This window comes from Cucurbitaria berberidis (genome assembly GCF_010015615.1).
Source record: "Cucurbitaria berberidis CBS 394.84 unplaced genomic scaffold K460scaffold_2, whole genome shotgun sequence".
NCBI classification, from domain to species: domain Eukaryota; kingdom Fungi; phylum Ascomycota; class Dothideomycetes; order Pleosporales; family Cucurbitariaceae; genus Cucurbitaria; species Cucurbitaria berberidis.
The window spans coordinates 6839447-6860589 of record NW_024468936.1 but is presented as its reverse complement, the minus strand read 5'-3'; the positions used below and the strand labels follow the sequence as shown (position 1 = coordinate 6860589).

The 21143-nt window shown below is 51.1% G+C and overlaps 7 protein-coding genes across 7 annotated transcripts; 3 read left to right on the top strand and 4 right to left on the bottom strand.

The window, feature by feature from the left end:
• The first annotated feature begins 190 nt into the window (after window positions 1-190).
• K460DRAFT_92332 (uncharacterized protein) lies at window positions 191-1851 on the top strand. Its single transcript, XM_040938810.1, has one exon. The coding sequence runs from the start codon at window positions 291-293 to the stop codon at window positions 1668-1670; it is 1380 nt and encodes a 459-aa protein (XP_040792086.1). The 5' UTR covers window positions 191-290; the 3' UTR covers window positions 1671-1851.
• Window positions 1662-4759, bottom strand: K460DRAFT_331590 (AdoMet-dependent rRNA methyltransferase spb-1). The gene is made up of 3 exons (XM_040930806.1): window positions 4706-4759; window positions 4478-4651; window positions 1662-4422 (listed from the first exon to the last, which is right to left on the bottom strand). The coding sequence occupies exons 1-3, from the start codon at window positions 4721-4723 to the stop codon at window positions 2119-2121; spliced, it is 2496 nt and encodes an 831-aa protein (XP_040792085.1). The 5' UTR covers window positions 4724-4759; the 3' UTR covers window positions 1662-2118.
• A 246-nt stretch (window positions 4760-5005) lies between these two features.
• Window positions 5006-7865, top strand: K460DRAFT_275999 (uncharacterized protein; the record flags this gene model as incomplete). Its single annotated transcript, XM_040928082.1, has 2 exons — window positions 5006-7222; window positions 7272-7865. 2 exons carry the CDS (start codon window positions 5006-5008, stop codon window positions 7863-7865), a joined length of 2811 nt encoding a protein of 936 aa, XP_040792084.1.
• Window positions 7866-8209: 344 nt separating this feature from the next.
• On the bottom strand, window positions 8210-8743 carry K460DRAFT_276301 (ssDNA binding protein-like protein Ssb3; the record flags this gene model as incomplete). Its single annotated transcript, XM_040928105.1, has 3 exons — window positions 8210-8280; window positions 8345-8447; window positions 8594-8743. 3 exons carry the CDS (start codon window positions 8741-8743, stop codon window positions 8210-8212), a joined length of 324 nt encoding a protein of 107 aa, XP_040792083.1.
• A 729-nt stretch (window positions 8744-9472) lies between these two features.
• On the top strand, window positions 9473-12041 carry K460DRAFT_331584 (apses-domain-containing protein). Its single transcript, XM_040930805.1, has 3 exons — window positions 9473-9987; window positions 10034-10412; window positions 10475-12041. Exons 1-3 carry the CDS (start codon window positions 9545-9547, stop codon window positions 11561-11563), a joined length of 1911 nt encoding a protein of 636 aa, XP_040792082.1. The 5' UTR covers window positions 9473-9544; the 3' UTR covers window positions 11564-12041.
• Window positions 12042-12238: 197 nt separating this feature from the next.
• K460DRAFT_429046 (Piwi-domain-containing protein) lies at window positions 12239-15829 on the bottom strand (the record flags this gene model as incomplete). Its single annotated transcript, XM_040938303.1, has 4 exons — window positions 12239-12986; window positions 13051-13157; window positions 13208-13674; window positions 13741-15829. 4 exons carry the CDS (start codon window positions 15827-15829, stop codon window positions 12239-12241), a joined length of 3411 nt encoding a protein of 1136 aa, XP_040792081.1.
• Window positions 15830-16672: 843 nt separating this feature from the next.
• Window positions 16673-20687, bottom strand: K460DRAFT_331581 (putative histidine kinase HHK16p). Its single transcript, XM_040930804.1, has 2 exons — window positions 19144-20687; window positions 16673-19087 (listed from the first exon to the last, which is right to left on the bottom strand). The coding sequence occupies exons 1-2, from the start codon at window positions 20622-20624 to the stop codon at window positions 16909-16911; spliced, it is 3660 nt and encodes a 1219-aa protein (XP_040792080.1). The 5' UTR covers window positions 20625-20687; the 3' UTR covers window positions 16673-16908.
• Window positions 20688-21143: the final 456 nt, after the last annotated feature.

The window sequence follows — 21143 nt, the reverse complement described above, 5'->3', positions numbered from 1 at the left end:
TTAGTGTTGAGAATAAACAACGAAAGCTATGTCTGCTATGGTTGCTCCGCCTTCTGCATTAAAGGATAACACATATGGAGGATTCAAATGCAACACAATGGACTTACACTAGGCGTGAAGTTCTTCCTCTTCACCGCCACTTAATTAGTTCACCGGGAGTGAAGCGGTTTCTAAAAACGGCTAGCTCGGTCGGGAGCTCGATCACGACCCTCAATACAGCTGCCCTCTTCCACACTGTCTTTTCCGCGCCACCAATCTCCAGGATCTCCGCCTTGATCTACGAAACAACCATGATTTCGGTAGAGGAGCCTGACAGCTGCGATGCACCAGCGACTTGGGCTGACGCGCACGCCCGCAACTCTACCTCTTTACACGGAAAGCTGAAAGTGCTCAGCCTATCAGCAGCTCGGGCGTTCAAAGGGTCCAAGAGGACGAATCAAAACAACTCCAGCAACATTTCATTACTTATGGTTTCGAAGACAACTGTATTGGACCTGCCGGTCGAGCTCATCCTCTCAATATGCGACTTCCTATCCCTCGACAACCGCGCCTGCCTTGCCCTCGCCTGCCACCAGCTGTATCATTACATTGGCACCCGAACCTTTACAAATCTCGACTACAACAACACGCGTCTCGAGAAAGCCGCTGTCCTCCAAAAGTTACAAAAGGACCACCCGAATCCCAAACTATGGATCTGCTATGGCTGTCTCCGCTTTCACTCCACCGCCCAGCGCTATGATCCATCGAATTTTCGAGCCGTGACAGGAGCGAAGGCCCGGGTTGGCTTTCCGAACTGCAAGAGCACGTATGCCAGGGCTTTGGATGACATTTATTCTCGGCTGCGTAGGCCGAGGGGTGAATGGACGGCGCAGGAGACGTGGATGGAAGACGACATCACTTCGCCCGTGCGAATGAACGTGTACATCGCTTGCCTCGCCAGTTCCACCGAGTTAATCATGCGCCAACGCTACCATATCGACTGTCGCCCTAAACGCGCTGGACTGCTGTCGCTCAGTAGCTTGACGGTCGCACAGCTGCTGTGTACTCTTGGAATGAGTAACCTAGAGATATGCCCCCATATCTGTTTCGCGCAAGGTCATCGGACTGGCGATGGCTCGATCATGAACTCGCTGAAGGAGTGTGAAGAGAGGGATTATTGGCGGGAACGAAATCAGGATCCTATGTTTCAATGTGCGGAGTGCCGTCTTGAGGTCGAGGTGCAGTTCTTGCAGATGAATGCGATGGTTGCTGTGAACGTGTGGCAACATGTTGGTCGGCTTGCGTATACGACTGATCAGGACAATAGTTGTCACACACGGACAATGCTACCTATGAAAGAGTTGGAACCGGTAGAGCAGACGCATTCGAAGTCACTACCCCCGTTACCGATGTCTCCACGATCAACGTCGAGGACAAACCCACTTTTGCGCTTGCCGAAGCTGTCAAAGTCATGGACGAAGGTACTGGAGAGCTTGATGAAGCGGAAGACTGCGACTGCGATGACTGCGCCTGACGTTGAGCCTGCCCCTGCCCTTCTACAGCGGTCGTCGAGCCTAGGGGAGGTCAAAAGACAATGGAAATCATTGGAATACGCAGCGGTTATGCCGTCGAGCGAGATGTCAGTGGTCTTGGAGGCAACGTCTCTCCCTATTCCGGAGTCTCGCAAGTAATGAACGGCGCCAAAGGCAGGAAGGGAAGTCCTTTGAAGATGATGTATACCCTTACTATCCAGGAGCTGCAAATCAGAGGATACGGGAAGCACTGATGCAAGCCCTTGAGCTCCATAGAAAACAATGACTTGCATACCCTCCTCGTCCTCCAAGTCTTCTTCATAACACCATGTCGACGCAAATTGGGTAGCAGCCCCCGATAAAAAACACCTCTCTCTATTCCATACAGCATTCATGTCCGCTCCTAGACCTGGGCAAATATGCGCTTTTAGCTACACCAGATGCTGCATGAGACATAATGAGATAACGGCTGTAGTCCCGAGGTCGTGTACGACGTGGCGTTGCGTAGATGACGTGGGTGAACACTTACAATATAATGAACCGCACAATCACATGTGAGACAACTGCTTGAAAGGAACACCAAAACATCGTTCGACTACCTCTACCTCTACCTTTTCTTGTTCTTCTTCGCAGCGCGCTTCTCACCCCTGACATCCTTCTTCAACCTAGCATCCACCATCTTGTACTTTCCTTTCGTGCCCTTGGGCCTACTCTTGATACCCTTGTTACCACCACGCGCAACAACAACCGAGACCTTCTGCTTAGGCTTCTTCTTCGCCGCCCTACTCATCAACCTTGCAATACTCTGCGCCTTCTCCTTCTCTGTCATACCCTCCTCGTCTGCCAATATCGCGCTCTTCTTCTTCAATTTCTCGAGTCGTTGCGCAGCCTTGAACTTCTTCCTCGCCTGGGCCTCTCGAACCTTCTTGATCGGTCGTGCGTTCAATGCGCGTAGCTTTTCTTTGATGGCTGATGCGGCCGCGGCGGTGACGGGGCGCTGCATTTTGGAGTGGCGATTTTCGTCGTCGAGGAACCAGTCTGGTAGGCCATCGACGTCACGGAGCGAATAGCGGTTAAAGGAGTCGTCGAGGAGGTCGTGTTTTGTTTTTTGACCGGTGGCCATTTGGTGGGCGAGCGTCATGGCTTCTGCGGTGATGATGTCGATGTCGGGTTTGCCGTTCTTCATGGGCATTGAGTCTTGCTCCCATTGAGTTTCGTCGCGCTTGACCTCCTCAATCTTATTCTCGTCGTCTGACGAATCCTCGTCGAAAGCGCCTTGTGGTGGTGAGCTTCTCTTAGCAGCCCGAACAGGTAAATCTGTCTCCATTGCCTCGCCCTTGACCTCACCACCGTTTTCCACGTCGATGCCGCTGTCTTCGTCTTCTTCCAGCTCTTCCAGTCCATCGATGCCCTTGAAAATATCCTGGTCGAAGAATCGTGCTGCGCGCCTCGTGAGACCTTGTTTCGGCTCGCCTTCGTTGTCAAGGTCGGTGATCAAAGTCTTGGGCCCTTCCTCATCATCGCTCCAATCGCTGTCTGCATCCTGTACCAGCTCTTCATCGTCGCTCAAATCCCTCTCGCGGTCGGAGAAGCCAGCCCACTCTCCGTCCTCATCTTCTCCCCTGGCCCGCTTGGCACGGTATTTAGCGTCTCGAGCGGACCTCTGTTCCACATACTCGCCGTACATGTTATCGAGGTCTCGCTCCAGTTGATCTTCTTCATCGTCTGTGAATTGCTCCTCTTCACTCGATTCTTCCTTCTCGCGCTCGATAAGTTGTGCCATCTTGCCCTTGGCGATTCGCGACAATGCACCCGCCTTGTCGACGGCATTGAGCGCAAACATTGAGTCTTCACCGGTCGGGCCTGCTTGTTCTAGGCCGATTTCGAAAGGCGTTGCCATGTTCATCTGCATCCGAACAATTTCTTTCTGCTTTCGCTCGTTCTCGGCTCGCCGCTGCTTCTTCCTTGACTTTGAGTCCTTGTCTTTCAGTCTTTCCAGTTCCTCCTGGATCTGCATCTCCTCATCCATGGACTCGATCTCTGCAACCTCTTCGCCTTCTTGCGCCTCTTTCACCACTTTGGCTTCCTCGTCCTTCTTCTTGGCTGAAAATCCAAAGATGTCTCGCACCTTCAATCGCCAGCGAAGAAGGCGCTTGAAGTCGGCTCGTCCCAAAACCTTCAGATCCGCACAGCAGTCCCTTATTTCCTTTGTGGTTTCTGGGAGCTTGTCGATGGTAGCAACAGCGATATCACCGTTCGGTTTCTGCTCGAAGCTGAGTTTGTTCAGGCTGCCGAGCATAGCAATGGGATCGGTGGTTTGAATGAAGTCCGACACGGGCACCTCTTTGAACTGCGTCCAGTCACCTTCTTCGTAACCTTCACGCTTTCGCTTCTTCTTCTCGGGGTTGAAAACTTTGGCCTCGTTGTTTGGTATGGCGTCCGCAAGCTCTGCAAACACGCTGCGGGCGTCTAGAAACTTGGGATCGAGGTTCTTGGGGGCTTTGAAGCCGCGGCAGACGACGAAAATTTCTGCGGAGACATTTCGACTCGAGGGCGGCTTGGTGGCTTCGACCTTTGTGAACAGCTGATTGAAAACCCAGAGCAGCGAGTTGTAGTCCTTGGAACGGAAAATCTTGGTGACAAAAGTGCCGCCCTCAGCTAGAAACTCTGTCGCCAGCTTCATGGATTGCAGGACTAGTTCAGCCTGGGTGAAGGCGTCCTGTACCCAGGCGGTACCAACGTTTGGTGCACCGTCGTGAAGAACTGCGTCCGCCTTCAGGTGCTTGAGGTGCTGGCGCAGGGTCGCGCGGCATTTGTCCGTTGTGATATCGCTCTGGAAGGTGATGCATCGCGGAATAGGCTTGATCGGGGCAAGGTCGACACCGACAATGAGGGAACCCGGAGGCATGACCTGGGTTCTGCGGTCAGTATCTACGCAAAATGTTTCTACGCTGTCTTCTGCTTACCTCGGAAGCGACTTGACACCATGATCCAGGCGCAGCGCACAGATCGATCAGGACCTTGCTCTTCTCCAAAAAGTTGTACTTCTTGTTCAACTGGATCAACTTGAAGGCGGCACGAGCACGGTAGCCCTTTTCCTTTGCAAGTTTGTACCATTTGTCGAGACGACCTTTACCGTGCTATAAACTGTCAGTAGAGCTCCTATTCAACATACGATATCGAAGCATGCGCACCTTCTTTTGGATCGCCATGGCTGCGGTGCGGCGTTGTGTCTAGGCGTGCGAAAGTTCGCGGGACAAAATTTAGGCCGGCGATAATATCGGTTAGGCGGTGGCAGAATATTCATCAGTCCCCGTCAAAGCGCGCTAAAGACCAGCACGGGTCAGGGCACATGCGTGCGTCATGGCCAGAAGCCAGCGCGCCTGGTCCACCTCGGGATGAAGGTCTACAAGCCTGCTCACATGTCTTCAGCCTACTAACTCTGTCTCCAGCGGCCGTTCCGCCTGCTCCCATCTTCCCCCCTCCCTGCTGGAATGGGCTCACGCAAGAAAACGAAGCCAAACCCCCAGGCGCCCGCCGGCAGCAGTAGCACAGGCCCGGACGTCCCACCTGAACCTACCGCTGATGCAGCCAACACAGACTCGACCACGCTGCCCGGCAGTGGAATATCACAGGATGCGCCCTCAAACACGTCCATGACAGAGTCGACATCGACAGCCTCGTCAGTAGCCACCACGGCACCTTCGACTCCTGGTACACAAACACCGAAAGGCAAGAAGTGGTTATCTGGATCAGGCAGCTGGCGGTCGAAAGCGCCTGCCATAGTCAAGACAGCGAAGGAAAGCATTGGCGTCACTGGAGGCGCCACGGGAGAGCTGGCGGGAGAAGACGCGAAGAAGCCCAGGGACGACTCACCAAAGAAGTTCCTTACCAAGCGCAAGTCGAGCAAAGGCGATGCGATACCCGCGGCTATGACCAAAGTCAATGTCTCTTCAGACGGTCTCGTCGACGAACCGCAACGCGACGACCCCCCCAACGAAGCCGAAGAACCGTCAACACCAAACGTCGACGAGCCTCCATTACCACCCGAGCCGCCGAAAGCACAAACAGATGCAACTGCAAATACATGGGCATGGCGGAGCTGGTGGTCGCGGCCTGATGGATATGCAGAGGCAAACAGGGTCAAAAATGACGCCCAGAGCACACCTCTCCCCGGGCCAACGCCATCAGAGGAACCGGATGCGAAGGTGAAAGGTCTGGAGAGCGCTGCTGTTGTAGTGGCGAGTGATCAAAACTACGATGCAGAAATGGAAGATGCTCCTCGCGCGCCAGCGCCCGTGCAAGATACAGAGATGGGGGACGCTCCAGGTCCGACTGACAAAGCTCCGACAAGGGTTACATCCAGTGGCTCGTGGTTCTGGTCGTGGAGCAGGGCGCAAAACGCACAAGGCAGTGCTCACGTAGCACCTCCGGCTACCCAAGACACCTCCGCGCTGAAGCCAGACCAAGATTCTGACGCAACACCAAAAGCAATCTCAGAAGCACCACCCGAGACGCTACCCTCGGAAGCTTCGCCAGAGGTGACTTCTACTCCTGCCGCAGCTGCTCAAACTACCACTTCAGCATCGACGAGACCATCTGCATGGGCGTTCTGGTACACTAACAAAGGGAAGCCGGACGAGGCGGCCAAGCCCGCTGACGGTGGAGCACAGAAGCATGTCGGTGAGGTAGCAGTGTTCGATACACCTTCGCAGTCACACCCAGAGGCAGCCCAATTCAATGAGCAAGCAGAGCCAAAGCCAAAGCAAGCCATTACTGAAGAGCCACAGCCCAAGGAGCAACCATCCAAAGAGGAGCCGTTGGCCAAGCGCTCTTTCAGATCTCTTCGAGGGCGGCCGAAGACAAAGAGCACACCCAATGACACGTCCACCTCCAGCAAGACAGCAAATCCAACTAAAGATTCGCCTGTTCTGGGGCCTACAAAGCCTGAAACAGCCCCAGCAGCTCAACCAGCACCAAAGCACGTGCCGAAGATCAAGCAAGAACCATCAAATCTTATCCTACCTGAGTTTAAGACTACCTACCAACTAGTCCAACAACCAAGCTTCTGGCAGCATGTCCGCCAGTACTTCCTCGGTGGTGAGCCTGCAACGCCGCATTTGCATATTAATCCCGCACCGCCACGTTTGAAGAAGGCTGTCGCGATTGGTATTCATGGCTTCTTTCCTGCGCCTATCATACAGAAAGTGCTAGGTCAGCCGACAGGGACATCGATACGCTTCGCGAATGCCGCAGCAGCCGCCATCACAGACTGGTCTGCAGCCCGTGGATACGAGCCGGAAATTGAGCAAATAGCATTAGAAGGCGAAGGTTTCGTCGCCGAGCGGGTGAACTCACTTTGGAAACTCTTACTCAATTGGATCGAGCACATTAAAGCCGCGGATTTCATCCTCGTCGCATGTCACTCCCAGGGCGTGCCAGTCGCTATGATGCTAGTTGCCAAGTTGATCCAGTTTGGTTGCGTGAACACGACGAGGATCGGTGTTTGTGCCATGGCAGGCGTCAATATGGGTCCATTCATTGAGTACAAGACGAAGTACTTCGGCCCTACGGCTGCTGAGCTGTTTGAGTTTTCGAACCCGAAGAGCTTGGTTAGTCAGATGTATCTCGCTGCGCTGGATGAGGTGCTGAGGTTTGGCGTACGGGTTCTGTATGTGGGGAGTATTGACGATCAGCTGGTGTCGCTGGAGGTAAGTTCAATTCTTCCAATACTGTGTCGGTCCTAATTAAGCATTACAGTCTTCCACTTTCTCTACACTCTCGCATCCCTACATCTACCGCGCCGTTTTCGTGGACGGGCGCATTCATGCGCCCGATTTCCTCACTCACCTCGTCGGCTTCACGCTCAAGCTCCGCAATCTCGGCCTCCCAGACCATGGTCTCATCCGTGAACTCAGCCCCGCACTTGCAGGCTCATTATACGGTGGCGAGGGCCACTCGAGAGTATACGAAGACCCTGCAGTCTACGCCCTCGCCGTTCAACATGCCCTCGAGACAACCTCTCTACCTATTCCTCCACAACAAAGACCTGGTACAAGTGGAAGTTTCCAGGGCATCAACATACCTATCATCGGTGAAAAAGCAACTGGGAATCTAAGAGAAGACGTATATAAACTCCGTGTCAAGGACTACGAACAGTCTGCCAACACGGCGAATCAAAACCCATTCTTCCTGCCGTGGGCGATGAGAGGACTGCTGGAAGAAGACTTTGTGAAGAAGGAGTTAGGGAAAGAGGTCGAAGATCTACTGGGCATGTTCGAGGCGTGGAAGCCGACGGGGAAACAGTTGAAGGATGTCAAGTTCCGGTTAGAGGGTGTGCGGAGCAAACTTTGAGCAACTCCGTCAGTAGAGCGGAATTTTTCAATCTGATGTAAAGTACTTGCCGAATCGGGCACGACTCATGAGCTTACTACAAACGGGTGCTGTTTTTGCTTTATAGGAGTTACGATGCAAAGAAGGGCGCAAGGGTGTGCTTTTGAAGATACCAACTGCGTAGAGCCAGCATATATTTGTAAGATTCTGATAGTCGTTTCGCGGATATACACATGATGTAGAGGATATTTCCCGCCTGTCGTGACCTCAGGACATCATCCTCCAACTGCGAAGCCCCCCAGTCTTAATCCCCAGTCTCGACACGTTCAGCCGTCGCTTTTGTGCACCTGACTAGTCGCAAACCCTCATTCCCCATCGTAGAAGATCTCCTTGTACCGATGCGTAGCCTCTACCACTGCATTCGCAGCATTGAAGTCTGCCCGCTGATTAGCAACCGTTTCTCTCTCATATCATCATCACGCGTGAGGGCAAGTCCATACCGATGTTCGTGCCAAAGTCCGTCGCAGCTTGAACCTTGATTTGCAGCTTCTGATCCACTTTCCCAATGATCTCCACCGCGTGGCCAACGGCAAGATGTGAGTCCTATGAAATGACAATTAGCAATCATCGCCTTCTCACTTTCTGGATTTTTAATTCATTCCATTTCATCCTTCTATTTCCACATTTTTCTGCTTTCCAGATGTGACTAGTTGACTGTCAAGACGCGGAGGCATATGAAAATTACGTACGCGATTAAGTAAAACGTCAATGTTGCCTCCAGCATCGATGACCGCCGTTTCCCCTCGTAGTTGCACGACTTTACCCAGGACGCGGACGATGCGGTGTTGGAAGTTGGACAGGTGGGTCGCGAGGATGCGCGGGGTTTGCGGGTGGTCCATTTTAGCGGCTTGTGCGTGAAGTTCAGGAAATCTAAATGAGATGGCTTAACCCTGTGCAGCGAGTCTTCGCTGATTGGTATTTAGTGTGGTGTAGGGCGATTGGTATTGTTGTGTGAATTAGGTGGTCGATGGTAAAGGTTTGACGCGTCGGCGCGTTCGAAGTGGCGTTAGCGTCGGTACGCCGGCACGTGATGCCTACTTCTAGGAATCTTTTGGGTTCAAGTCACTAACACATGCACGTCTAACGTGGTACCTTTCTGTGCTTCTTGCGAGAAAGTCTACTAAGATTTCTCGCTATGGAGTCCCTTGTTGTGTGGAGAGGGTGTGTGAATACGGTCAAAGTTGAGTGCGGGGCTGTCACTTCTACGTACAGCTCTTCACTTCTTTCTGCCGTCGTACTAACATCTCGCGTCTCTTACTTGTTCACTTGATGATTTACCGAATGGTATTGTTCAACGAGAAACCGCTGACCCGTCAATGGCGGCGCAACATCTGTGGGAAAGGGTCAGGACAGCTAGAGCAAAAGAATAAACTCTCGTACCGGAATCGAATCAAATATTTGGTATGTGAGCACTCGCGCCTACAATTGCTATCATACGTGCCCCTTCAGGGGGGCACGCTTCTGTCTGGTTGTACGGATGGCCCTAGCCATCTGAGGCGAGCCGGGGTGGCGGAGCACCTGAGCCTAGAGGGGCTCAGCCTTCCTGCACCCTTTGTGAAAGGAGACATAACCCGCGCAAATAAATGTCTGCCCAACGCTGCTCCTCGTAGAACAGGACCATAGTGTTCATTCACCGCATCATGCCGGTAACCTTTGGCGCCGTGGGCGATATCATTTCAGTCTGCCTGCTTGTGAAAGATCTTGTCGAAGCGCTCGACAAGGCTCGAGGCTCGAAGGTTGAGTATCAGTCTGCTATCCGTGAATTATGGATACTGGATCGCGCACTCTTGGAGATCGATTTGCTCAACAGGCAATATGGTGATGGATCGACTCCTGAACTGCGAAGTCTATGCGAAACTGCGAAGCACGCCGTGGCTAGATGCCAAGGTCTTGTTGCCACCTTCTTGGAGAGTGTTCGGAAATACCAACGTACATTTGACGAAGGTCAGAAGCCAGGTCTGGTCAAAGAGATAGCAATGAAGGTCCGCTGGCGAATTGGAGAGAAGGAGGCACTCGACCATTTTCGTGTGCAGATAGCAGGTACTAGCACGAGCCTCCAGATGCTGTTAGTCACAGCAAGTGTGCAAGTATTGCGCCCCTTTAACGTGATTGAAGCTAATGAGAAACAGCAAGATGATGGCGATGAATCGAAAAGAAATCAATGATAAACTAGACCGGGCTGACCGACGACATGAGTCTACCGATTCCGCACAGGATGCGATACTAAGCAGCATCAAGGATCGTATCGAAGACGCGAAAGACAGCATCGATGCAGGCAATTCAATCCTAGGAAAAGTGACGGAAACTCTCAGGCTAAACTGGCTTCGCCAATTGGGATCGGAGCTAAAGTGCTTGATGCGTGGGGCGATTGCAATGAACATCGCTACGTATCGAGCGGTGATCAGCCTTCAAACATCCCTCCCAAGCCGCCTAGAGCGAGGACTCATTGAGGAGCCATTCCTCCTAGAAGACCCGATAGGTCGGATAGCACCTGTTCACCTGCAGTTTGTCAGTATACCAAAAGTATGAGATGTATTTGAGACATGCGCTGACTATACCACCTAATTTAGGTTACATCCTGGGAAGCCTTCAACAGCATTCTTGAGATACGGTTTCAGAGTGTACAAGGACACATCAAAATGAAAGAGCGGATGTATGGACTACAGGATGGAGCCACCGGGAGAGAAATAGAGCAGTCTCGAAACTGGCAAAGCGCATTCCTGCCTGGACAACGAGTCGAGATGAGTTTCATATTTCACAGTGATGAACCTGCGAACGAAGGTTTGGATAGGGTGGTCTGTCCCGGCTGCCAAACATCATCCTCGAACTCCACCGAGGCAGATGTACACTGTCAGAACTGCCTCATGTGGTTCCGAAGGATTACTGTTGTTGAAGAGGAGGACTCCTTGCCGCAGTCCTCCTTGCTAGAACTAAAGCCCGGGCTTGACGAATCGAAACCCTCCGGACAACCAAGTACATCTTTCACGGCCGGTAAGAGACGGTTTGAACATGACGATATCAAGGAGGATGAGGACATGAGAGAGTTCAAACGGGTAAGACTCATATCGACGAAAAAGCGGGTTGGCCATCAACGTTCTGTCACCACCGAGGATGTTACAAGAAATCCCTCTCCGCTCACGCTCACGCCCCCGCCTCCAACCACCAGTAAATCTGGGATGGTCGACAAACTTGACTTAGATTTCGATAACACCGGCCAAATCGCGCCCCCTGGGCTCGCGCCACGTGTCCATGCCTCCTTGTGGGAAGATGAGGGAACTCTTTGCTTCGAAGTCGAGTCGAAGAGTGTACGCGTCGCACGCCGCGAAGACAATCACATGATTAATGCTACAAAGTTACTCAACGTAGCCGGCATGAATCGAGGACGCCGAGACGGCATACTTAGAGCTGAAAGGACTCGCCACGTTGTCAAGCTTGGTCCAACGAATCTCAAGGGTGTTTGGATTCCATTCGAACGAGCACTCGAATTTGCCAACAAAGAGAGGATAACTGAACAGCTCTACCCTCTCTTTGTGTATGATATCGGAGCTTTATTGTATCACCCTGCAAATCGGACAGGGGGAAAGGCGTCAGCAATCGGAAAACTTGAGACTGGGCTAGGAGCAGATAATCTGGACCAAACACAGGAAGGTAATTCTTAACTGGAAAGTATTCATGTTGGAACGGGTGCGTCAAGTTGACAGGTTGAGAGAACTTTATAGCGGATGAAGTAGGCAGCAAAGCAAAAGTATGTGCCCACTGAGGTGATAAGGTTTCGTGTAGACGAACGGCACGTGAGAGCGTTTGAGTTCATGAACGAACGTCTGAGAAATGTCAGCATTGGCAAAAGATGGTAATTGTGGACGAAACCAAACTTATCGTCATCCCGAAATCATCATAGAGAAGAGGTACAAGAAGGAGGCATATCCTCTCTTCTCTTTCTTCCTAATTCGCTCCTCAGCAACCATCAAGTCATCTCCTCGCTATACTTTATCTCTTCCTCTGCTCTTTCATTAATGAAGATGTTTCTCCCCATCGTTTTATTGGGGCTATCGCAGCAAGAATGCTAAATCGTCTTCAAAGACTGTGCCGCGATACATGGCTGATACTCACTTCACCGATGCAGTGGGGTATAATCGGAACACTTCCTGTTCTTACACCAATCCATACAGTTACGTAGTAGCAAAGTGCTTGAGTAGTGCACACACAAGTAAAACAAAGATTTTTTCTAAATTAAAGTCAACGCTAGAAGAGCGGACTTGCCAAACTATGATAGAAAATCAACAGCAAGAACGCAATGACAAAAAGAAAAATCAGAAACCCAAACTCATCAATACTCACATCCAGAACATAGTTCCATCGAGGTTCTTATGCCAAGGGCCGCAACCTCCAGCTCGCCTCTCATTGAAGTACGCCTTGGCCTTCATCAAAACCTGCGCAGAGATCTCATCTTCAGCCCTGTTGCGAGACTCACGCTCGAGCTTGGCCTGTGCCTCAGATTTCCGAGCTTTACGACGACTCTCTAAAGTTGGCTGCTTCGGAAGCTGAAGGATGGCGGACTTCAAAGCGCTCTTATGCTTTTGATCAATCGTATCTTTCTCGGACTGGTAATCTTTGTAGTGGGCGCTCTCGTAGTTGGGCGTGAACCAGTCTCGTAGGTACTGACGACCGCGCTCGCAAAGGCGATCGGCATAGTATGCGGGTGGAGCGTAAGAAACCCCCATAGTGGCGCGGACGTAGGTAAAGCACAACTTGTGCGTGAGGCGCTGGATATCTGTGTCTGAAAGCCTGATTCCGTTCTCAAGGACAAAGTAGCGGGTCGGTCTCGCGGTTCCCTGGAGAGCGTGATGGGACTGCAAGAAGAACTCGGAGAAGAAGGGCGATGTGATGCCGCTGTCGACAAGTGTGCCTGCTTTGCAGTTCCCGTTCTTGTGACCATCACCTTGGATGGGGAAGAGGCGTATATGGTGGCGCTTGACAGCAACAACAGCAGTCATCTTCACATCACCCACCTCTTTTGGCCACACTTCCTTCCATGCCTCTTTGATCTGGATCAGTTCCTCTTTGACGACCTGTTCGTATTGTCTGAATGTATTATGCCATGTTAGCCGAATTTCTGAGATAGTGTCCATGTGCGGATGCTACATACCCGGTGGAAACACCATCCCTGTAGTATAAGATGTGTGGAGCCGGGTTGAACTTGTCTTTCCAGGCCTGGAACCTCTCTTTTGCCATTGGTTTGATCTCGTCAATCATCTGTGCATTGTTAGTTGTTTTTGATGATCTACGAAGCGGAAGACACTGACCTCTTTCTTGCTCCTATTTTGGAGACGCATAGAGCCGAGGAACTTGCCACCATCGTAATCAGTTGAGCCGACCAAGGCAGCAATAGATGGACATCCAACGAGGGAGCTTCCAGTTGGATGGGTGACGTCTGATCCAAGTATCATAATGCCCCTTTTCGGTGGATCACTCCTCAAGACCTCTCTCAATCTACCACCTCCCTTGTTGTTGTCGCATACCGTGTGGTTTCGGCCTTTTTGTTTGAGATTGACCTTCATCATGACGTTTGAGAAGTACTGTCCGAGACCCTTGTCAGTCGCTGGCTTGCCTCGGTTTTTCTCCTCTGTAACACAGACTGATTGGAGACCAGAGATGCGATCTGCGACATCTTTAAACGCGGAATATACAGGGATGTTTCGCTTTCCGAGTAGGAGCACAACTAGTTGTCCATTTGCCATATTCTTGCATGTATTGATCGCCATCTCAATGTCTTGTTTGAGGTCTTCGTGGGTCTTCGGAACTTTTAGTGGGTTCGCATCGCGCGAGCTACCGTAACCAGGGTTCGAGTTATATCGATCGTCCGGTGCAGATCCATCTTTGAGGTTCTTCGGGAGGATCGTTTCAGCGACACATGTTGCACCCTTTGCAATGCCGTGTTGAGATACTTTCTCCGCAATTGCAGTCTTGTAGGTTTTGACGGTTGCTGATACATCTCTCAGTTCAGGGTCAATGAGCATATAGTAGCTCAGATTCTGGTTAGCTGTGGGTGTTTCCAAAAATATGGTTTTCCCGGCTAAGTTCCACTGCGCCTTGTCGTCCATTTTTGGGGCGATGGGATTGCCTGCAGCGTAAGCAACGAAGACCTGTTCCATCCTTGTAGATGGGACTAGGAGCATGTTTGGCCTGATGCTTAGTGCGTTGCATTTCTCGAATTTCTGGACTCCGTTCGATTGGATCACACCTAGGCCCTTCAGGCCTTCGGCTTCAATTCTTGCCCTAACCTCCGGGGGTGTCTTGCAAGCACTTTCGAGCATTGAATCGACGAGTTTATCAGGAAGAAGATTGTTGTACAGCTGGTACGGCAGAATACGAAGGAATTCCTGCGGGTACCAAATCGGATCATCGTCTGTGCCAACGTTTACGGCCTTGAGCTTCTCGTCGAACTTGTGCGCCTGGCCGAATACAGCCTTCATGTGATCTACAACGTGTACTTCTCCGTTTTGTTGTAGTTGATTTCCAACTTTGATCCACTTCGGAAACGACAGCCTTGGTTCCATCCTGTTACCAATGGGCTTCCCGAATGCTTTGATGGTTTTGATGCGGTTCTGGGGCATGTTCAGGTTGTCAACGCGCTTTTGGTCGTCTGGGTCCTTCACGGACTGCCTATCCGGGACAATGTAGACTCTTAGGCGTTTGATACGTTTCTCGCGTTCGTTCTCGGCGAAAGTGCGGTCCTCAAGAAACTCTGCGACCGTAATGGGACGAAAGAAAGCACTCGTTGCTATGTTCACATTTAGGAGAACCTTCTCCATGGCTGGCCTGACTGTGTAATCGTAGCCCCGCATGATACACAGTGAGTTAGAGGTTCCCAGGGGTGAGTATCCAGTTTTCAGGAAGAATTTGTGCGAAGATGTCTGAAAGACGTCATCGGTTAGACTCTTGGAAATGACGGTGTTCAGGTGTGTGACTAGCGGGCTGGAATTGAAGTTGGGAAGTGTCGCATCGTCAGGCTTGGATTTCGGGTTGACAAAGTCTTTCAGACGGTTGAGATTCATGGAGCCTTCGAACTTGAGGCTAAGTTCAATCCTTCGGTCGCCATCTGCAATTGGAATAGGTGCCCATACAACTTCGCCCTCTCTCGCGGTCGTCCGAGGACACTGTATGTTTTCATGAAGATTCTTCCATGCAACGATCGTCTTGAGATAATCTGTGGCAAAGTAGTCTTCGTTGGTGTTGAGGAAGTCCCAGGCTTGGATAGCTGTCTCGACAATGGATTTGGCCTTGCGCTTATTGCAAATGGGAATATTCATGATCTCGTACACGTAAAACGTAGTATCGTCGTTCCAAGATACCTCGAAATGGTTCGTTAACACCTGTGACGAGGGTTTTGAGAGCGTCTTCCTCAATGGAAACTTGGTGTCGACAATTTGGGAGAACGTGGCCTCGGGTTGATGTAGATGGCCGGTAAGTACTTGTGAAGTACCAGGCGCAGGTGTAGGGGCCCCAAGTTTTGTCTCTACTTGCTCAGCGAGAGCTTGATCTTGGATGCTACGTAGCTGGGCGGTCTCGGTAGCTTCGTGCAGAACAGGGATGCCAGCATTGACGGTGGCGGCAGAGAGAAAGCCTTCCGGAGCGATGATCGGTTCGGTGGCGGGTGGCACAGTCGTTGCTTGGGTTGAATCGGCGTTCTTGGCTGCTTTCTTTTTAGCCTTCAGATTCGTCACGTACGCTCTCCTTATCTTAGAGTATTCATTCTCCGCCTCTTTCACTTCGGTACCCTTCAGGCTTTTCCATACTGAACCACTCAGAGCGCGTGTTCCTCCGGGGCAATTGATGAGAGGATGGCTTCCGTCCCCACATTTGATGCAAGGCTTGGTGACGAGACCAGCCTTAATAAGGTCCTTGGTCTCATCAGACAGCGGCATTATGGGGCACCAACTTCTAGAAGCCGACCAGAAGTGGATTGAAGTAAGACTTTGGGTGCACCAAGGACGGAGACTGGTAGATGAAAATGTTGAGGGAAGAGTTGTGAGATGACTGTGGTGATCTCTAGCAGTTGTGTCTGAGACTCACTTTATTGTGAATGGCTGTGGCCCTGGAAAATTGTCCTTTGGTTTTCATGAGTGGAAATGACCATGGCAATCGATTAGAATCAAGGTTAACGAGCTATATCAAACTGTAAGCTGTAATCACGAGCGATTGTTGCCGCGCAGCTGATCGTGGGAATCGAAGCATGCAACTGATTGTAAAGGTGTCCGCAATCAGCAATTACCTACTTCGCTCCCTGTATGTAACTGTTTCCCCATGACATACATTGACTAGGTTAGTTGTGTTTGAAATGATCCTAAGAACAAATAGCACGTGGACTGCGAAATGAGCAATAGGAAATGCTCGCATGGTTTGTCTATGGCAAGCAAGAGAGCAATGATTCTGCTCTGCTCAGAAGCTTCTCGATGTAGACTTTGCTGAGTGCCATGAAGGTCATCCCTTTCATCGATACTAGCGACGCAATCAAGACTCTCGTAAGTAAAGTGTGTTGACTTTGCATCGTCAAGCTTGGTTCTCCTTTCCTTCATCACTGTGAACACACAACTATCTCATCTAGTAAGATTTGATATTATTGCATGTGGTACGAATGTACGATAATCGTTATCTTATGTAGATCTCGAAGAAGCATAACACGGCTTCACACTAGCGCTGGAGGGCTTGACATGTATGCATGACACTGTTTCGGCACTGGCTTGATGTGACATCCGTCATCAGATACTGAGTGTTTTAAAGGAGATATGCGAAATCTATATCTAACATCTACATAGTGTATTATTTGCCCTCTTATTTACCCAACGCCCAAAGAGCCGCTTCAACGAGTGTAAACAAAGGGTATGCCAAGCTACAAAGTCTATCAAAAATGCTCAAAACACCTGCAAAGCGCATACAACTCCGTCTATCATCCTTTGACTATTGACCAAGTCCTTTTCGCTGATTATCATCGCTCTTCAATTCTTCAAGTCTCATCAAATCTCTCCAATAACCCCCGTATCTTCGCAAGCAATTCCGGAATCCTAAATGGCTTGCTAACCACGTCATCCATGCCTGATTCTTTCGCGGACGCTATCTGCTCCCCCCTGACATTTGCCGTTACCGCGATGATCGGGACGTGGTCAATCAGCGCGCCATCCCTTTCCATGTCCCTTATTCGTTTGCAGCATGTCAGACCATCCATCTCCGGCATCTCAAGGTCCATGAGGACTACCGACAGCGGGATTCCAGAGGGAGTGTGGTAGCATGTTTTGACAAGGTGATCGAGAGCCAGCAGGCCGTTGTCTGCTGTACTGACAATACAGCCGGATTTTGTAAGTTGTTTGGACAGTACTTTTTGGTTCACGAGATTATCCTCCACTATAAGGATGTGTAGCTTCTTGAGGTCTGAGGGTGATGGCACTAGCTCGGGCGCGTTGAGACCGTTGCTAGATACCTCAGCGGCGACAAGTTTTCGGGACGACTCGGCGTGTTCGAGGGTATGAGATGGCAGGGAGTGGGTGTGAAGGAGGGGTGGGCGGTCTTCGGAGATCATGCGCTTGCACTGGAGAAAGAATCCGAAGGTGCTGCCGATGCCGGCTTCGGAAGAGACGCCAATTCGACCGCCATGGAGCTCGGCGAGTTGTCTTGAGATGAAGAGTCCGAGGCCGCTTCCGCCATAGTGTGCATGAGTACGTGGCGAAGCTTGAGCAAATCGCTCAAACAGCAGCTCCTTCTCTTCCGCTGTGAGTCCGCAGCCGGTATCCTCGACCTCAATACGTAAATATATTTGTTGTCCTGAGCCCCAGCCCTCTCCTTCTGTGATATTGGTCGGTACTCCCCTGCTTGGAACAAATTGGAAACCCTTGGCAGACAGGTCGGGCTGATCTAGCGATGCACTTAAGTGGACCGATATTGAGCGCTTGGAGGAGTTTGCAGTAAATTTGATTGCATTGGTGATCAAGTTGATAATGATCTGGAGGAGTCTACTCGGGTCCAGCAAAATCCAGTCAATGTCGAGTTGATGGAGAGTTTCGTGCGGCACAAAGATGAACTGAATATCCTTGGCTTGTACCTCTGGCTTGAACATGGCGATTGCGCGCTTGACCACTACGACCGGCTGTGCTGGAACAGGAGCGATGAGCAGCAGGTTTGAATCGAGTTTCGAGACCGTGAGAATGTCGTCTACAATCGACTTTTGATGCTGTACACATAGAGCAATGTTATTCGCGGCCTCGACACACTCTGTAATTACTTCTTGGTCGTCGCCATGGAAAGTGTGCTCTGTCAAGGTATCCCTGATGTCGTCTGCGCAAAGGAGAATAGCTGAGAGAGGGTTGCGCATCTCATGTGAGGTGATGTCGATGAACTCGTTCTGCTGTCGTTTAGTTTCTTCCGCTTCTCGTATTCTTCTCTCCTGGATCCCCTGTGCCCATTTGATTTGCGAGATATCGGCAATGGAGCCCATTATGCTGACGAGCTCACCTCCAAGGCCAATCTCGGGTATCGAGGATGCAAGAACCCAATATTCAATGGGCTCGCCGCTCAAATCCCGAGGCTGAGCCTTTGGGTTGTTTAGCTGTATCTCACGCGTTGACGCTTTGAACGTGCTCATCATTTCATCCCACATATCCCGTGCAACTGAAACACTCTCGTCTGCTACTGTAGTTAGGAAAGATAGTTCAAATTCGACCTCCCTGGGATGGCCCGTCATCTCGTAATATCGATCATTCGCCTCGAGCAAGCGGCCCTCTGGGTCGAACAAGTACATGCCAAGAGGAGAAAGTTCCGTCATTCGTCGCATGCGACTGCTCTGAAGCTCCAACTGGTGGGACAATTGCTCTCTTTGCAAAGCTGCGTGTTCCGCCGCATCTCTATTGCGACGGATCTCATCCTCGAAAAGGAGGACCGATGCCAATGAAGTAGCTAGCTGCCTGTTGAGCATAGCCGCGAAAGTCTTGTATGCATCGTCGTAAGCTCTACGTGGGTTAATGCCGATTAGCAGAAAAGCGCATATATTGTCGCCATTCGTCGGTCGAACCGGAAAAATAATTGCTTCTTTGCACGGGTCGCCGTAACCTCTCCATTCAATACCCTCTAGTAACAACTCTGGCAACGTTCCGTCTCTCGTTTGTAGCGTAGTTGGTTCTCGAGTACGCATGGCTCTAAATACGAAGTCAGCATATATCTCACAGGCAAGTCATATATGGACGTTACTAACTCCCTGAATGCTGGAATGAAGCCCTCTTGACTTTGTTTGAGGTCAAGCTTCTGTGGTGATGCGGGATGGCCCTTGGGTATGCCAATGGAGCCTTCCAAAAGACAAGACTTCAGGGATATAGTACTGTCGGAAGAATGAGAAACTGTATCAGCGTCGTCGGCGTCGACTATTGAATAAAGTAGTGCAAAGGGTACGTCATAATGACTATGCTCTAGGCCATCAAGAACCCGTCTCCAGAACTGCTTGACTGTTCGTGTCGCATTCAGACACTCGCCGAGATGCCGAAGCATCTGCATTCGCCTACTACTGATTGTCTGATGTGTGGTTTCGAAAGGAGCATTGTAAAAGCCCAGTATGCGATCTGTGCCCCCGAATATCGGTACAAAAGACCAAGAGAAAAAGGTCTCTTCAAGGTATCCATAGCGCTCGATTGGAAGTGGATCATCCTCCCTTCGCACACTATGGCCTGTTCGTGCACACTCGCGGATGGTAGGGCCGACGCTGTCCCACATTTCGGAGAAGGGCCCACTAAATCCAGTACCCATCAGATCAGGATGCTTGTTGCCAGCAACTTCGGTTTTGTAGGCCTCATTGTAAACCATGGTTAATTCCTCGCCCCAGAAAAGTGCGGCAGGATGTGGATTGCGCATCAGCAAATTGACAACCTCGCGGAATTGAAGCGACCATTTGTGCATAGGCCCCAAGGGTGTGCTTGCCCAGTCCACTCTCCTTGCAAATGCGATATGTTCTGGCAGAGCGCCAACAGGATTGGGAACAGTCCAATCAGGAACAGCGCTTTCAGGTGTTGCCAGCGTCACAGATGAACTGCCGCCAGTAGTATACTTGCTGGAATTCCTGCTGGGGGTAACAGAAGGGGTTTCGGACTGCTGTACATTAGGAATCGCCACTGCCAAAGCATGGGCTCTTGGTGGAGCAGCATTTGGCGATTTCGAGCTGTGTCTCTCTAGTTTCGGCCTGGTAAGAGGCACAGATCGCAAGGTCTTTCTAGGAATATCCGAGGTGTGAAAAAGCGCATTGCCAGAGATGATACGCCATCTATGTTGGATAGTCGAGCCAGTCCAGAGTAAATTTCGATATTGCAGAGTAAGAGGAAAGACGTCCTTTGAATCGTTGAACCTGCTCACACCAGTCGCCCAAATTCGGAAATCCGCGTACGTCGTCGCGTCGCTACCAGGTGCCACTATGTCCTCGGTCGCGCCAGTGACACTGTCCAGCAGTTGGTCATGCTGCCTCAATGCCGTGTTGCAGAAGATAGGCCGAATCACCTTTTTATCGCCTATAACATAGTCGGGGTCCAGATCCACGAGGAACGTTGGGCGCGAATCTTGATCCCATATTTCACGGAGGCTGATGCTGTCCAGCTCCTTAAACGCGGCGTCTTCTAGGGCGTTGTTATGGTGGTTGTCGAAAGCCGCAGGGGGCGTTGGTAGCTCTGGCACTTCTTTTGGTTTGCCAGCCATGGAGATTCAACGCGTACGAGTTCCTCTGGCCCTAACAGCGGGACGGACTGACTGGCGGGACTCGTATGACGAGACGACGACAAACACAAAGAAGCACGATGCTGGGCGATCGACGATCTTTCCCGATTAACATCCGTAAATTTCTATCACGCTTGTGGCGGCTACCGAGGATGGCCACTCACACCACACTCTTTCCTCTCCTCCTCGCTTCTGCGGGCGGTGCGGCAGGAACAGAGTGCTGGCAGTCGTAGTGAAACGTTAAAGGGCCGAATGGACCTTAATGGCCTATATCTCCTGCGTTGCGCCAGCTCATCCACCCACTTGCAATACTCTCTATAACTCCTGGCTTCTTCACCAGCTCTGAGACATGTCTCTGAACGCCTTTCAACGGTGTAAACATGATGCGGCAGTCTTCGTTGCACTTGTCGGTGAGCATCTACATCAGCTCCTCGGAAGGCCAGGTTTCAAATACGAAACAGCAATACCTCGATGCATCTAGGTCGGAACCAGCACTTGATA

What these genes read in the sequence shown, in the direction of transcription:
- K460DRAFT_92332 (XM_040938810.1), top strand. Translation starts at nt 291, where the DNA reads ATGATTTCGGTAGAGGAGCCTGACAGCTGCGATGCACCAGCGACTTGG.
- K460DRAFT_331590 (XM_040930806.1), bottom strand. An exon ending in GGTGTCAAGTCGCTTCCGAG is followed by an intron (nt 4,423 to 4,477) that starts GTAAGCAGAAGA and finishes CGCAGAACCCAG; the next exon opens with GTCATGCCTCCGGGTTCCCT.
- K460DRAFT_331584 (XM_040930805.1), top strand. Translation starts at nt 9,545, where the DNA reads ATGCCGGTAACCTTTGGCGCCGTGGGCGATATCATTTCAGTCTGCCTG. An exon ending in CTGTTAGTCACAGCAAGTGT is followed by an intron (nt 9,988 to 10,033) that starts GCAAGTATTGCG and finishes AATGAGAAACAG; the next exon opens with CAAGATGATGGCGATGAATC. An exon ending in CACCTGTTCACCTGCAGTTT is followed by an intron (nt 10,413 to 10,474) that starts GTCAGTATACCA and finishes CACCTAATTTAG; the next exon opens with GTTACATCCTGGGAAGCCTT.
- K460DRAFT_331581 (XM_040930804.1), bottom strand. Translation starts at nt 20,624, where the DNA reads ATGGCTGGCAAACCAAAAGAAGTGCCAGAGCTACCAACGCCCCCTGCG. An exon ending in TTCATTCCAGCATTCAGGGA is followed by an intron (nt 19,088 to 19,143) that starts GTTAGTAACGTC and finishes CTTCGTATTTAG; the next exon opens with AGCCATGCGTACTCGAGAAC.